A 14,951-nucleotide genomic window follows, 5' to 3' on the forward strand; every position below is an offset into this window, starting at 1 on the left:
CTCCATTTTCACACGGCTACAGAGACATACCTGAGACTGGGTAATTTATACACAAAAGAGGTTTAACTGGCTCATGGTTCTGCAGGAGGTACAGGAAGTATGGTGGCTTCTGCTTCTGGGGAGACCTCAGGAAACTTAGAATCATGGTGGAAGGCGAAGGGGGCAGGCATACCACATGGCAGAGCCAAAATCAAACTGCGCAAAGGGAGTCAATGCTACATGCTTTTCAACAACCAAATCTCGCGAGAACTCACTATCACGAGAGCAGCACCAAGGGAACAGTGCTGAACCATTCATGGGAAACCACCCCTGTGATCCAACCACCTGCAACACTGAGGACTACAATTCCACATGGGATTCAGTGGGAACACAGATGCAAACGATACCACATGGACTCATGTCACCTGCTGTGGTGAAATCATCAAGTCACCAGGGTGGAGAGAAACAGAGAGAGGGACAGTGCCAAAAGCAGACGGCCAAAATAGCCACAAATAGGGAGAGGAGGAGGAACATCAGTAATGGTACTAATACGACCACGGATGCTTTTACTCTTTGTCCTTATCACAAAAATGCGACAAAGCAAAGGCTTCTCTCCAGATGCTGGCATTCCTTGTGATGGGACACCAGGTCTGTGTTTGTAATGCCACCTGCATCTACAGCCACAGGACAATGTGTGCCCCACGTGGCTTCCTTCACCTGATACTGCTTAAGACTTAGAGAAGCTTCCTGTGCACACGCTGCAGAAGTCCTGCCCTGGCTGTCACCAGCCTAATGACTTCAGAGGTCATGAACGACCCTTATGTGGCCATTCAGACTCTAACCCTTCCATGATGATAAAAATGCATTCTGATTTTTTCCAACAGCAAGGGAAGAAAGCACTAGTTTTATGTTAATGTTAGCTGGGCCTGGTGACTTGGACCTGTCATTCCAGCTACTCATGAGGCTGAGATCACTTGAGGCCAGAAATTTGAGACTAACCTAGGCAACACAGCAAGATCCCATCTATAAAAATAAAGTTAAAAAATAAAATATATATAATGTTCATTTTAACTGAATTCTCTTTCATAAATAACATTTTATAAAAGTCCTTTGTACCTTAAAGGAATTTACTAGAACCCCCTGGTTACGGTATCGTAGCCACCAGAAGACAATGGCCTGGCTCCCTAGAGGCCTCACAAAGCGGCGCTGCAGGACCTTTACGACTACCTGGTTTAGCCTTTAGCATTAAAAGCCCTGCAAGCTGGCCAGGCATGCCTGTAATCCCAATTCTTTGGGAGGCTGAGGCAGGAGGACTGCTTGAAGCCAGGTGTTTAAGACCAGCCTGGGCAACATAGTGAGACCCCCCTCTCTACTATAAAAAAAAAATTAGCCAGGCGTGGTGACACCTGCTCATAGTCCCAGCTACTGAGGAGGCTGAGATAGGAGGATCACTTGAGCCCAAGAGTTGAAGGCTGCAGTGAGCCGTGATCGCACCACTGCACTCCAGCCTGGCCAACAGAGTGAGACCCTGTCTCAAAAAGAAAAGAAAAATGAAACACTGCCTCAAACTGAGGAAAACACCTAAGAAACTGTTGGAGGAACCGGAATTTCACAACAGAGGATAACTACTCCCAAAGATGGGACCACTTGCCTTGGTCTGCACCGCACACAGCCCTTCAGTACACAGCTCCAAGCGGGAAGCTGATGGTAGTCACCTGACGAGCGTGGAATTGAGGACATCGGGAAATGATCCTTGGCTCAGAAGTTGAGTTAGTCCATCTTTTTTGGGGTGACAATTGTGTACGAGGCACCAGGAACTGGAGAAACAAAAATGATTTAGGCCTAATCCTTGTCCAGGGATCCATTTGGGATCCATGGATTTGGATACTTGTAATAATTCCTAATAAGTGCAGCTGTACACACTTTCATTCAGTCAATCAACAAACATTTCTAGTGTGTCGCAGAGACACTGAACAAGACAGATAAGGTTCTGTGTTCTAGGAGTGAACCAGAGGTGGCAGGAAGCAGACATCAAATGAATAACTCCACTGTGATGAGTGGTATGATGGTAATGAACATAGTCGAAGATGGAAAGCACCTGGCTAGGGGATGCACGGCTGCAGTAGACCGGGTGATGTTGTGTTACTTGGAACTCAGCATTGCTTTGATTGCACGGAACACAAGGCCTAAGAGGGAGGAGGATGATTTGATTTTATACTAAAAATCATCTGGCAATACAGCTGACTTTAGGCATGGGGACCCATACAACATCCTTGGGCCCAGGCTCTCTCTGTCCTTCACTTCTGCTTTATCTACTGGTTTCTCTCCCAGGCAGGCTGTCTGGCCACAGCGCTAGGACAGGGTCCCTGCAGATCTGGGCCTGTCACTGCTGCTTCAAGTAAAACAAAAAAGAAGGACTTTTCTTCCCCCACAGTTTGAGCTCCATGCAAGGTCTGTTGTTCTCATTGGCTCCCCTTGGCCCCATGCTTGTGTGCGAAGCACGTACGATGCCCAGGGTGACAGGACACCCTGACGGGCCTGAGTCATGTTTACAGTAACACCAAGAAGCACAGCCAGACCCTGGACTCAACTCCTGCCTTCACAACACCGTATTTAAACTCGGTGCCTCTGTTTCCCCACTTGTCAAATGGGAATGGTAGTAGCACCTGTCTCAGGGAGACCCCAAGACGAGCATTGCAGCCAGAGTGAGTAGCAATGGCAAACAGAAGGCCCTCAGGGGCCAGGATCAGAGTTGTGGAGGGTTGTGGCAGAAGACAGGGAAGGGAGCTGGCCACAGGCTGGACGAGGCAGGTATGGGTTGTGCATAGGGGGCAATGCCATGTTTGTTTTCTGTGCTTCCTTCGAGACACACAGTCCCGCCCGCCATCCACAGACCTCTCAGCTGCTGGTCCGCACTGCCTGCATTTCCCCTGTTTTCAGTACTGACTCTGATGGGCAGGTTCTCTCTCCAGCTCGGTTGCTACTGCTGGTCTGGGAATTACACTGGTGTTATTTTGGATGACTTTGCCTGTTTCTGCTTTGGTCTAATCTGTGTTGATTTTTATCACTGAACACACGGGGAAATCTCATTTCCCCATACATTCAAGTTTCGGGGTGGTGCCTCACTCTTGATGCAACCAGAGTCATCCCCAGCCAAGTCTGTATTGGCAGGGCATGAAATCTGAAGCGGGGTATGTTAATGTGGACCAAAGTGGTAATTGGCGACTGCATCGTATCATCCAGCTAGCCGTTTAAAGAGGTCCATTAGGTAATGACTGTTTAGGCTTTAAGAGCTAGGTTCAAGTTAGTGGATTTTCACAATAGTGTTTTTGACGAGTCATTTGTTAAATGGGTAAATGCCCATATAAAAATAATTCCTAACTTCCTTATATTTACGAATGGGTTTGTCTGTCATGTGACAAGCACATACGGACATATACAGTGGAATGTCTCTTTTTAATCTCTGCAGTTGCCAAGTAGGAAATAATTCTTTTTATAAGTAAAAGAAACCCACTCCAGGTATGAAGTCTATCAGGGAAGGAGCTTGTTTGGAAAACTTACCAGTGCCCTTGAACTGATTTCCTTTTGCCTCTAAGTTTATTCTGGAAATTGCAACATTTAGCACTTTGCAGTTTAATTTAAAAGAATTACCTATTTTCTTAAATGCTTAAGCAAGGAGGCTAGTTGCAGTTATTGATTTTTCTCTGCATGTATTCCGTGAAAGCTCCTTCCCCAGGGAACATACCTCCTGAACTGCATGCTTGCCGGTGACAGCTTGGACCTCTGATACATAACCAAAGACCTTGCCTAATATCCTTGCAACTGCTCCGGGAATTTTTATTAAGTAAAAGCATCATTAGAGTAGACAGGATGATGAAGTTTAATGAGTATCTTTTGTGCATGATATTGTTAGTTTTGCTCTGCCAGAGTCCTCATTTCTCCCCTCTAGTGGGGCAGATCGTGAGTCTAGAATGTATGGGTGTTTTGAAATCTGCATGATATCTTATAGCCTGTTTTTCATATAGCTTGTTATCTGTGTTAAGCCAACTACAGATTCCTTTTGGCTGTTTATATAGATACCATTTGCACATGCATGTTTATACTTTCTTTCTCCACTGTGTTGGGAACAGAAAGCAGGTTATAATGGAGAGGAATGTGACAGACATACGCTGTCGTTCCTCAACTGCACGGAACCATTCTCGGAGGCTTGATCTCAAAAAAAATAGTTTCCTTTTGAATTAATGAGACTTCTCACAGGAATTAGGGTAACTGTTAATTTTTTTTTTCTTTAGGGCTCAGCAATTTACGTGCTCAGGTTCTGTCACCAGCCCCTCATAGCTGCCAGAGAGGATAAATAAAGCTATTGCAAGTTCTTATTAATAATCTCAGCTTCACACTTTGTCCACAGATCTATTTGCGGAGATTTTAAATTTAGCATCCTACCAGAAGATTACAGATTAGAAGCAAAATTATTTCTCTCCATTATTTTCAGTGGCCATATCCTGAGATTTTCAAATTGGTTCTTTTCTTGGTCTGTATGAGGACTTTCCATGGAAACACCCAAAACAACAGTAGGGATACATATGACACGAGCAAACGACTTCAGAACAGCATATTGCACCTCTCATATACCTGGCATTCTGAAAGACAATATTTACACAGCACACAATGTGTTTCTAGCAGTGCCTGGAGTGTATAGACTACAAAAGAAGCCTGCACTCCCTGCCCTGCAGAAAATGATAGACTTCTTAGGAAAACAAAACCCAGATGGGAGATGATGAGATAACTTAGTGCTTTAAGAGTTTGAACTTTGTAGTCATTGCCTGGGCTTAACAGAGCCTCAAGCTTCTAAGCCTCAGTTTCCTCATCTGACCAGTAACGATCGTAATAGGAGGATCCTCGCTGGGTGGTTGCGAAAGCAAACAATGAATGTGCGTTAGCTGCATTGGAAATGTGCTATGATCCCTGTACTCTGCAGATGTTTTGAGATAACACGCCAGGGTCAGGAGTCACTTTATGTATCATCAAGGACTTAGTGATGAGATCCTGATACATCCCATAGGGCTTTGTGATGGCAGAAAGGAGAAGGGGAGGAGGAAGCTGTGAAAGTCCTCAAGGCCTCAAAATACGGATGGATGAGATCTCAGTTGCAGAGGGGACCTAAGCAGGCACTTCTGGCCGTAATAACACAGACAAGCAACCAAAACAGGCCAAAAGGAATGCTGCCTGTCAGGAGAGGCTCATCTCAGGCCTTGGATTCATTTAGCCCCTTTTTCATTTTCCAGAATACTTCAGTGAACCCAAAACTGATTACCCATGCACCTGCCAGAGAGATAATGGACGAATACTACCCTTTTCCAGTTCAGATGGCAGACGTTCTGGAAAGATAGAGGACTGCAAGGCTATTCAAATGGCAGAACTCACACACACTCTTCTTTCCTGCACTCTGCCCTGCCTGCCTCAAGCCCAGCCTTACCTTGCACATGCCTGTTAGTACACAGAGAGAGGCGACTTTGGGCGAGTCAGGTCCCCCAGCCGCATGCGCTGTGGCTGCTCTGTGCCAGGCTAGGGACCCAATCCAGGGGCCAGTCGTTGCTGTTTTCCATGCATGTACCAGGGAGAGTTGTTCTGCTATCATCTGTAGGACCCACTGGGAAGGGAAGTCACCTGCATCAGGAAGACCAAGAAGGGAACCATTGTAATAATTGAGTGGCCATGTGACTTGGCCTGATTAAAGTAGGAGAAAAAAGAAATGGATGATGGAAATAAACGAGGTGCCTTAAAACAGCTAATTAATGAGTTGTGGGCCTTTTAAGGAGCTGATGGAAGCCGTAGTCCCTTTCTGCTGAAATATACACGTACAGCTTTAGAGTTTCAGATGCTTCTGGGGTCCTAGGCTAAGAACTCCACTGTAGAACAAATGAAATTTCTATCAGATCTGATTAATATGGTGACAAAAAAAAAAAAAAAATAGGAGAATGTCAAAATGACTTCAGCATTCTCTCCTGAAGTTCTGGAGATGTGGAGGGACAGACCGGTGGATGGGGGGGTGAGGGACTCTTCCCTGCCTTTTGGGGTTTGATAGCCAAAGTGGCCCAGTGGGCTGAAGAGTATGGGGACTTGGAGGGAGGCTGCTCAGAGACAATCATTAAAGTTATAAAATTAGATGGTCTTTCTAGGGAGGAGAACACCAAGAGATACAAGGACCAAAGAGGTGTCCGGAGAGAAAAGAAGAACCAGGATGACATCCTAGCGCCAACCGAGGACATTTTAGGAACAGATGCCTCAGCGGGGTCTTCCTTGCTGCCGCAGCAAAGGGATGTAAGACCCTTGGATCTGGCATAAGACTCAGTAGTTTTTCCAAAAATGAACATGCCCATATTAAATAAAACCCACATATCAGCCACAGTGGCTGACGCCTGTGATCCCAGCACTTTGGGAGGCTGAAATGAGAGGACTGTTTGAGCCCCAGAGTTCGAAACACCGGCCTAGCAATATAGTGAGACCCCATCTTTAAGTAAGATTTTAACATAAGCTGGACATGGTGATCCGCACCTGTAGTCCCAGCTACTTGCGAGGCTGAGGCGGGAGGATCACTTGAGCCCGAAGGTCAGTGCTGCAGTGAGCTGTGATCATGCCACTGCATTCCAGCCTGGGTGAGAGAGCAGGACCTGTNAAAAAAAAAAAAAAAAAAATTCCACATCAGTAATAGAAAATCATGCATAATACATACTGCTTGATAAAAAAAAGTTGCAAAATTTATTCTGAGAACAGTGGACTGGAATTTTTTTGCTGTGTGATCTCAGCTGTCCATAGGCAGTAGTGGTCAGTTGCACGGAGCTTGAAGCAGCCCGTCTGGAGCCTGTTTTAACAGGATGTGGCCAAACTCACCGGCCTGCCGACCCACGCAGTCTCCAGGATCTTTTCCTCACGATCCTTCTATAGCCGGGCTTCAGCAGGGGTTCCTGGAGTGGCTGCTCCGAGCAGGGCCCACTCCCACGTAGGCCTCTGGGCTTCACAGTGAGATGGACAGCCTAGTGACATCTCCCACCGCTGAGCGCATCGCAGGCATCACATCTTTGAAACCATCTTTGGCAACAGAAGCATGTTCATCAGACTCTCAAGAGCAATTGATCGTCTCGTGTCACTTTGGAGCGCTCTTAGTTTTTTTTCTCACTTCTTATTTATCTCCCTGTTCTCCTCTCCCAACCCTGGGGCTCAGGGGAGAGATTTCTAGGACTCCATGACCAAAGGTTTCCACCACTTCCTGGGCTGAGCATTTTGCCCACCAGCCACTGCAGCCCAATGGGTGACCTTGCGCCAGGCTCCCTTTATACGCTCTCCAGCTGGCATAGCCAAGTGGCGGTGCCCACCAAAGCTGTCCCCAAAAGATTGGCACCAAAAGTACAGTCTGGCAGTGCAGATTCTGGGCTGTGTGAGGGCGCGGTAGCAGCCTGCAAGAGGCGGAAGGAGCTGGCCTCGTAGGACGCATCAGAGGAGCTTCCTGAGAGGTTAGAGGTGGCAGCTGTCATTCTGAAATGCCCACCGTGTGTCCCATGGACCCCAGTGGACAAGAGCATTCCCCTAATTGAATCTTCGCCAAAGCCCTCCATGGTAGCTGGGAATCTTCATCTTTTTGCAGATGGGGACATCAGACTGCGGTGAGTGAGGTTCCCAAGGACACATGACATTTGGGGCCGAGCATGGTGCAGAAGGCAGAGGTGATTGTCAATCCCAGGGACTGTTGTCCAGGAAGCCACAGTGCCGGGAGCCAGACGGGTGCCACATGAGCAGCGAGCTTCGGTGTCCCTGAGGGCACCTGCTGTCTGCGATGGGACAGTGGTGTTAGGGTCTGAGGGATGGCTGGGGTTTCCCAGGTGCAGGAGGTGGAGAAGCTGTGTTCAGCAAGGCCCTGGGGGGAAAAGGGCAAGTCATGAGCGGTCAGGAGGACAGAAATTTTTGTGTGCCTTGCATGGTATGGTACACTTTGGCCTCATAGGAACTGCAAAGAGTAAGATGTCTTTCAATGTCACTGATTGTTCTCTGTCATCCCGCAGTCACTGCTATAAATTCAGTCCAGGTAAAGAAAATGTGACACATATATACCATGGAATACTATGCAGCCATAAAAAAGGATGAGTTCATGTCCTTTGCAGGGACATGGATGAAGCTGAAAACCATCATTCTCAGCAAACTGACACAAGAACAGAAAACACTACATGTTCTCACTCATAAGTGGGTGTTGAACAATGAGAACACACAGACACAGGGAGGGGAACATCACACACCAGGCCTGTAGGGCGGTGGGGGGCTAGGAGAGGGATAGCATTAGGAGAAATACCTAATATAGGTGACAGGGTGATGGATGCAGCAAACCACCATGGCACGTGTATACCTATGTAACAAACTTGCACGTTCTGCACATGTACCCCAGAACTTAAAGTATAATTTAAAAAAATTAAACCCAGGTACATGCAAAACACAGGCCACCAGGGATAGCTTCAGAGGACGGGGGAACAGGGACCAGCCAGTTCATAGTAGCAAGAAGACAGTTTGCAAACCTGCTTTCACTTCCTCTGGTAGAAATAGCACTCATTTTTCCTTTGCACACCTTGCCTATCTGAATCTTGCTTCTTACATTTTTCCATCTTTTTAGTAAGCAGTTACCCCAGAAACTTTTCACTTTTCCTGTTGAAATTAAGCAGAATCCTCACAGGCCACCCTATTAGGCCCAGAGACGTTCACCTACTTTGTTAGTTTTCTATTGATGCTCTAACAGATTATCAAAAACTTAGTAGCTGAAAACAAATGCATGTATTACCTGATAGTTCTGAAGGTCAGAAGTCTGAAATCAGGAGGTTGCGTCCTACAGGAGATTCTAGGGAGGGATGTGCTTCCCTACCTTTCTGGTTTAGAGAGACCACCGTGTTCCTCGGTTCATAGCTTCTTCCTCCATTTTCAGAGGGTGCAGGGTAACGTCTTCAAATCTTTCATTCTGACCCTCTTTCCTGGTTTTCTTTTTGATTGTTAGAGTCAGGGTCTTGCCCTGTTGCCAGGCTAGAGCGCAGTGGTGTGATTATGGCTCACTGCAGCCTCAAACTCCCGGACTCAATGGATACTCCCAGCACAGCCTCCCAAGTAAGCCGCTGGGACTGCAGGTGTGCTCCACCACACCTGCCTAATTTTTTTTTTGCTTTTTGTGTTGCCCAGGCTGGTTAGGAACTCCCAGCATCAAGCAGTCTTCCCGCCTTGGCCTCCTGAAGTGCTGGGATTACAGATGTGTCTGCTCCTGGCCCCTCCTGCCTCTTTCTTTTAAGAACTCTTTTGATGACCCTAAGTCCACAGGATCATCTAGGTTCTTAGCTAAGTCACGGCTGCAGAGTCCCCTCTGCCATGTAAATTAACAGTCACAGATTTCAGGCATTGGATGTGGCTATTTCGGTGGGTGTGGGCTTTATTCTGTCCACTACCCTTACTTGAGGCCCCGTGGCTCATAAACTGGCAGAGCCACCAGACTTTACATCTTGTTGTGACTGCACTGCCACAGCCACAGCCACGTCCCCATGAAAATGGCCACTTATGGCCGCTTAGTAAAACACCAACTCTCATCTGCCCACACAGCTGGAGGAGTTAAAGGATCCTGCGGCGGACAGCAGCGTCATGCAGTCCTGCCGATGACTCACTGAGGAAGTGGGGCGATGCATTTAGCTCTGCCTCAGGTGCTTTCTTCAAAGAGGATTAAACCCTTTGTTCCAGAGGTGTTTGGGGATTTAGCGTTGATAGAAAATACTGTGTTATTTTGCAGGAGAAACAGCCCTAAAGAAGGAAGGTAATCATATAATTATATGGATTTAATCACTCTGGACTATAAACCGCGCCTCCCCCCCCCCGCCCCGTCTGCCCTATTTTTCAACAAGCCTTCGCTCGCTGCTTCCAGTAGGTGTGCCTTGGTGGCCGGCTTACCAAACCACCCTGCAAGGAAGACAAATGCCATCTCTAGCTTACAGATGAAGAAACTGAGGCACGGAGAGGGAGGCGAACATTGCTGATGACTTGCCCAGAGTCAACTGCTAATAAACATCAAAAGCAGGATTTGAACAGGAAGTTCAGAGCCACTGGCCCCTACCTGGCCTTGTGTAGTGACTTGCTTCGCAGCCGCAGGACGTTCAAACACACTCAGTGGGATCTGAATATAAAAAGGCAGAGACGGAAACATTCCAGTTCTCTCCGAAAAAGGAGAAGACCCCTGTGGCTTTTGCAACCCCTTCTGAAATCACTTGCTTGGATTCCCATCCTCAGGGCCCAGGTGAATATCCGCCCCTTCTGGGAACCCCCCACCCCCACCTCGGCCCTTCCCTCATTTAAGACATGACACACAGCAGCGTCTTGCCAATTCCTCTCAGTTCCGACTGCTCCTCTCCGTCTGCTGACCTCGTATCATTGCCAAGATAAGTATTGCTACGTTTCCATGTGCATGAACTGTGGAGTCATCTTTCTGTTGACTTTAAGAATTCTTAAACTTTGGAGGCTGGGTGCGTGGCTCATGCCTGGAATCCCAGCACATTGGGAGGCCAAGGTGGGCAGATTACTTGAGGTCAGGAGTTTGAGACCAGCCTGGCCAACATGGCAGAACCCCATCTCTACCAAAAATGCAAACATTAGCCAGGCGTGGCGGTGCACGCTTGTCATTTCAGCTATTCAGGAGGCAGAGGCTGCAGTGAACTGAGATAGTGCCACCATACTCCAGCCTGGGCAACACAGTGAGACTCCACCTGAAAAAGAAAAAAGAATTCTTAAAGTTGAAAACTGTCTTTGAATAAGAATGTGCATATGTATTTTTTTTGCTCTGTGTGAAAAACAGGTCAGAAAATAGAGGAAAGCTCTCTGAGGCTGTAGGGAAGCTGTGAGTGTAGCTGAAGTTGCCGAGGCCACGGGTGCCTGTGTGAAGGCACAGAACAGAGTCAGACCCTTGCTTCGTGCCAGGAGAGAGGAGCTCGGAGACCCCAGCCCTCCGGGGTGTATCCTCTGCAGCGTTAAGCCCCTGAGAGTTGTGCGAGTGGCTCTGGGCAAATCGACATCCCAGGACAAGGGCAGACGCTATTAGAGGAGTAAGTGTGTTTCGGAGCGTGCAGGATGAACAGAATGGAGGCACCTACTTTTCCTCTATTTGTTGTGTCTGGGAGAGATGTCCAGAAGGAAGAACAAAGGTTGGGTCCATGCGGCTAATGCAGGGTGAGCTTTCCGTCCAGCGCGGGGTGAGCCTTCCATTGGATGCGGGGTGAGCTTTCCATCCAGCGCGGGGTGATCCTTAACTTCGAAATGTCCAGAGCACCTTTTGCCATTTAAGGTAACATCCTCCCAGGTTTCCAAGGATTCGGATACAGATATCTCTGGAAATTGGGGGCAGCAACAGAGGGAAGGTTGGGCCCACTGAAGGTTCCTCCCTGTCTAAACCACTGATTTCTTACCTGGGACCCAGGACCTAGGACCCCCAGGTACCCATGGCCTCATCTTCAGGGGGACTTGACCCTTTTAAAAGTGTAGGTTGGGGGAGCCCCTATAGGTTGAAAAATGCGCTTTTATGGAACAGATTATCTTAAGGAGATATTTCTCCTGTGGCTTCAGAGAAGGCACAGGCAGGCTGGGCAGAACAGGGCTGCTGTCTTCCTTACACCAGCAAAAAGGCCTCTAAACTAATTTCTAGAGAAGTGGAAAGCCAATTTGCAGGCTCTCATGTTTTCTGTCTAGGACATACGGAACCTTCTTGATGCAAAAGAATGGCCTCCCCTTTTCCTGGAGAGCAGTCCCAGCACCTGGCTGCATGTGCCCGCCCTGGCTCGTGGGTCTGTCTCTGGCCAGCTCCGAACCCTGCATTCTACACTCTGTGAGAGAGACTGTGCATGCAACCTGCTTGTACCACTGCTAAGACACTGGGAAGACTGGCGAAGTTAGAACAGAGCATGCCCCTCAAAACCATAGTGTCCAGCTTTCCTGGGTCGGGTCACAGAATCAACAGGGCGGTTCCATGTGCCAGCCCTGCCCCTCTGCTGCAAATGTCACATCCAGAATACCACTATTGCAGGCTAGGCAGGGTGGCTCATGCCTGTAATACCAACACTTTGGGAGGCCAAGGCAGGAGGAATGCTTGGGGCCAAGAGTTAAGACCAGCCTGGGCAACAAAGTGAGACCCCATGTCTATGAAAAGTATTTCAGCTGGGCACGGTGGCTCACACCTGTAATCCCAGCATTTTAGGTGGCCAAGGCGGGTAGATCACTGGAGGCTGAGAGTTCAGGACCAGCCTGGCCAACATGGCAAAATCCTCTCTCTCCTAAAAATAAGAAATTAGCCGGGCATGGTGGTTTGTGCCTGTAAGCCTAGTTGAACCAGGGACGTGGATGTTGCAGTGAGCCAAAGTCACGCCACTGCACTCCAGCCTGGGCGACAGAGTAACAGAGTGAGACACTATCTCAGAAAAAAAAAAAAAAAAAAAAATAGCCAGATGCCAGTATATACTAAACTGCCCACAAGACCAGCATCCAGAGAATATGTATATTCCTTGCATGGATGTTGGCGCTGGGGCCGCCTGGTGGAGACGTGATGCTCTGTCCCAACCCTCCTTCACTTGGTTCAGGGCAACCACAGGCTGTGGAGCCCGGTAATGTCCTTGCTGTAGAGGACCTGAGACACCCCCCAGGCTCTCGTGGAAATGCAGGTCTATCAATAAAAGGAGCTAAGGTTGAGCTGTGTTTATTTTAGGGTGGCTTTTAATTTGGTTTAATCAGAATCACTCATAAATTATCGATTAATTACCTTCTGCTGTTCAGTTAACTCCTCTCAGCAATGGAGCCAGCTTCACTGTGCATTGAATGCCATCCACCGTAATTACAGGGCATGTTGTCAGCATTTCATCAGCGGTACTTCTTATTAACATGGCATTGATGTGTGGTAGCCAGCCGCATGCCATCCATCATGGGTGAGCAGCCAGTGCAGATTTGGACACCATTGCTCTTTGTCACATCACCCAGCTCCTGGGCTTTCGGGCCAAGCCTGATGCTCACTTGTCACTAAATGGACACTTTTTCTTCCATTCAACCCAAACACTCACAAGTTTTTTAACTTCAGTCCAGAACAGCTGAGCTGGGCCTGACTGGTTCTTCCAGTGAATGTAAAATCCCAAGAGACTGGTCCATGGTTGGACAGCATGGTATACGTGTGTAAGAGAATTTTATATTCCAGACAGTGTATGACCCAGAGAACACGCAAGTGATCTTTTGGTTTTCTTTGGCTTACTGAATATTTCCGGAGATTGTTCTATTCCTGAAAGCTCTTCCAATGAAAGCGTATCTTGTGTTGGCAAAATAGATCTGATGGTTTCCTTTCTCTGTCTTTGCAGCCTCTACGGCAGACACATGCAGGCCAACCCAGAGCCACCAAAGAAGAATAATGACAAATCGAAAAAGATCAGCCGGAAACCGCTGGCGGCCAAGAACAGATAAGGGAGGGGTTGGCATCAGGTGGCCTTCCAGCACCTTCTCTCTCCAACACTTCATTCTCTCTTGCTCTGTCTCTCAAACGCAATGCGTGTGTGGCCTTTTTTGTATTTCTTTTCACTCTAATGCTTCCCACCTTACGTTTTAGATTCTTCTGGTAGGTAGGAGATTGTTATAAGGTCTTTAAACCGTTCCCATTTGCTCCTTTTAAATTACCAAAAGCATAGAACAAAGCTCTTATTCAACTGCAAATTCCATAGTGGGCACAGGCTTTTCTTGAATAGACATCACAAGGTTGGTTATTATCCAAAGAATAATTAAAGTCACGTAACCATTTAAATGTCACTGTTAATACTTTTCACTCTTTCTGTTGATGCACATAACTCATTATTTTGCTTCATTAAAACTCTTCCTTCACCAAGATATGTTAATTTCACTTACAAATGATATTTTAATAAAATCTTGCATTTGTATCACATGTTACTTATTGACCTGAAATAAAGAACAGTCTGATCATGGGGTACAACATGTTTTCATTTACTTTTCTCCCCAAGATTATCTTATCCAATTTTATTGGTTATAGATGATAAACTCAAACTTTTCATGAAAGAAATGCAAAATTATATCACAGTTCGTTTCTTCTCACATTAATTTGTCAAGTTTTTTTTTTTTTTTTTTTTTTTGTCTTTTTTTCTTTGAAGACTTTCTAAATTAGGAAGCAGAAAAACAACTCTCTAGGAGAGTCTGCCAAAGGATTTTGGAAAGTAGCATTCCTTCGCCGAAGAAATGGTGATTTCTGCCAGGGGCTGGTAGACAAGAACTGTGAAAGGGAGAGAGAAAAAACCCTCAACTATGTTTTTTTGTCTCGGCAGAAAATCTGCTCACATCAGAGCATCCTTCTAAGCAACTTTGTTGCCAAAGAAGTTGTGTAAATGTGCACACACCACACCACACCCAGGGTGGAAACCACAGCTGCAGAGTCATTACACCACCCATTGTTTAACATCTGTGACAGACAGCTTTCCTTCGTCTCAACAGTGGTATGTCTGAAAATGAAAATAAATGCAAGCTGAGGTTTGGTGCCCACTCAAAGAGTTGCCCACTGCAGAAGACCTGCACAGAAGAAAGGTGTATGAAGATGCAACGTCTTTTCAAATGGACTGGGAGAAGGGGCCCACCCTTCTCTGCTGTGTCTTTTCAGCTTCTCACTTGTGCTCCACTGGGGTGTTTAAAAAGCCAAAATCAAAACCAAATAAAAAGTTCTGAGTTAATTAGGAAACAGACTTTGCATTTCAGTCAGAGAGGCCGCAGAGCAAGGTCTCAACTTGTAGCTGTGGACAACTTCCTGATAGAACTTTTAACTGTGGGAAGAGGCTTCCCGGGTGCCATCACCTGTTTTGGGATAGAGAGTTGATGATATTGTTTTTCTAGAGCCTGTGTTTGCCTCTCCCTCAATTTTTTTTTTTTTTTTTTTTTTTTTT

The 14,951-nt window shown here is 46.9% G+C and overlaps 1 protein-coding gene across 2 annotated transcripts in view; it reads left to right on the forward strand.

Moving 5' to 3' along the window:
• The window catches only part of RSU1 (Ras suppressor protein 1), a 229,195-nt gene extending 215,080 nt beyond the window's left edge, over positions 1 to 14,115 (forward strand). For both annotated transcript variants that reach the window (XM_017529783.2, XM_017529782.2), the window contains one exon: positions 13,374 to 14,115. In XM_017529783.2, the coding sequence (XP_017385272.1) occupies positions 13,374 to 13,476 (103 nt within the window). In that variant the 3' untranslated portion in view covers positions 13,477 to 14,115. The remainder of the gene's footprint in view (positions 1 to 13,373) is intronic.
• Positions 14,116 to 14,951: the final 836 nt, after the last annotated feature.

The sequence above is a fragment of the Cebus imitator genome, unplaced genomic scaffold (assembly GCF_001604975.1).
Source record: "Cebus imitator isolate Cc_AM_T3 unplaced genomic scaffold, Cebus_imitator-1.0 Scaffold61, whole genome shotgun sequence".
NCBI lineage: Eukaryota > Metazoa > Chordata > Mammalia > Primates > Cebidae > Cebus > Cebus imitator.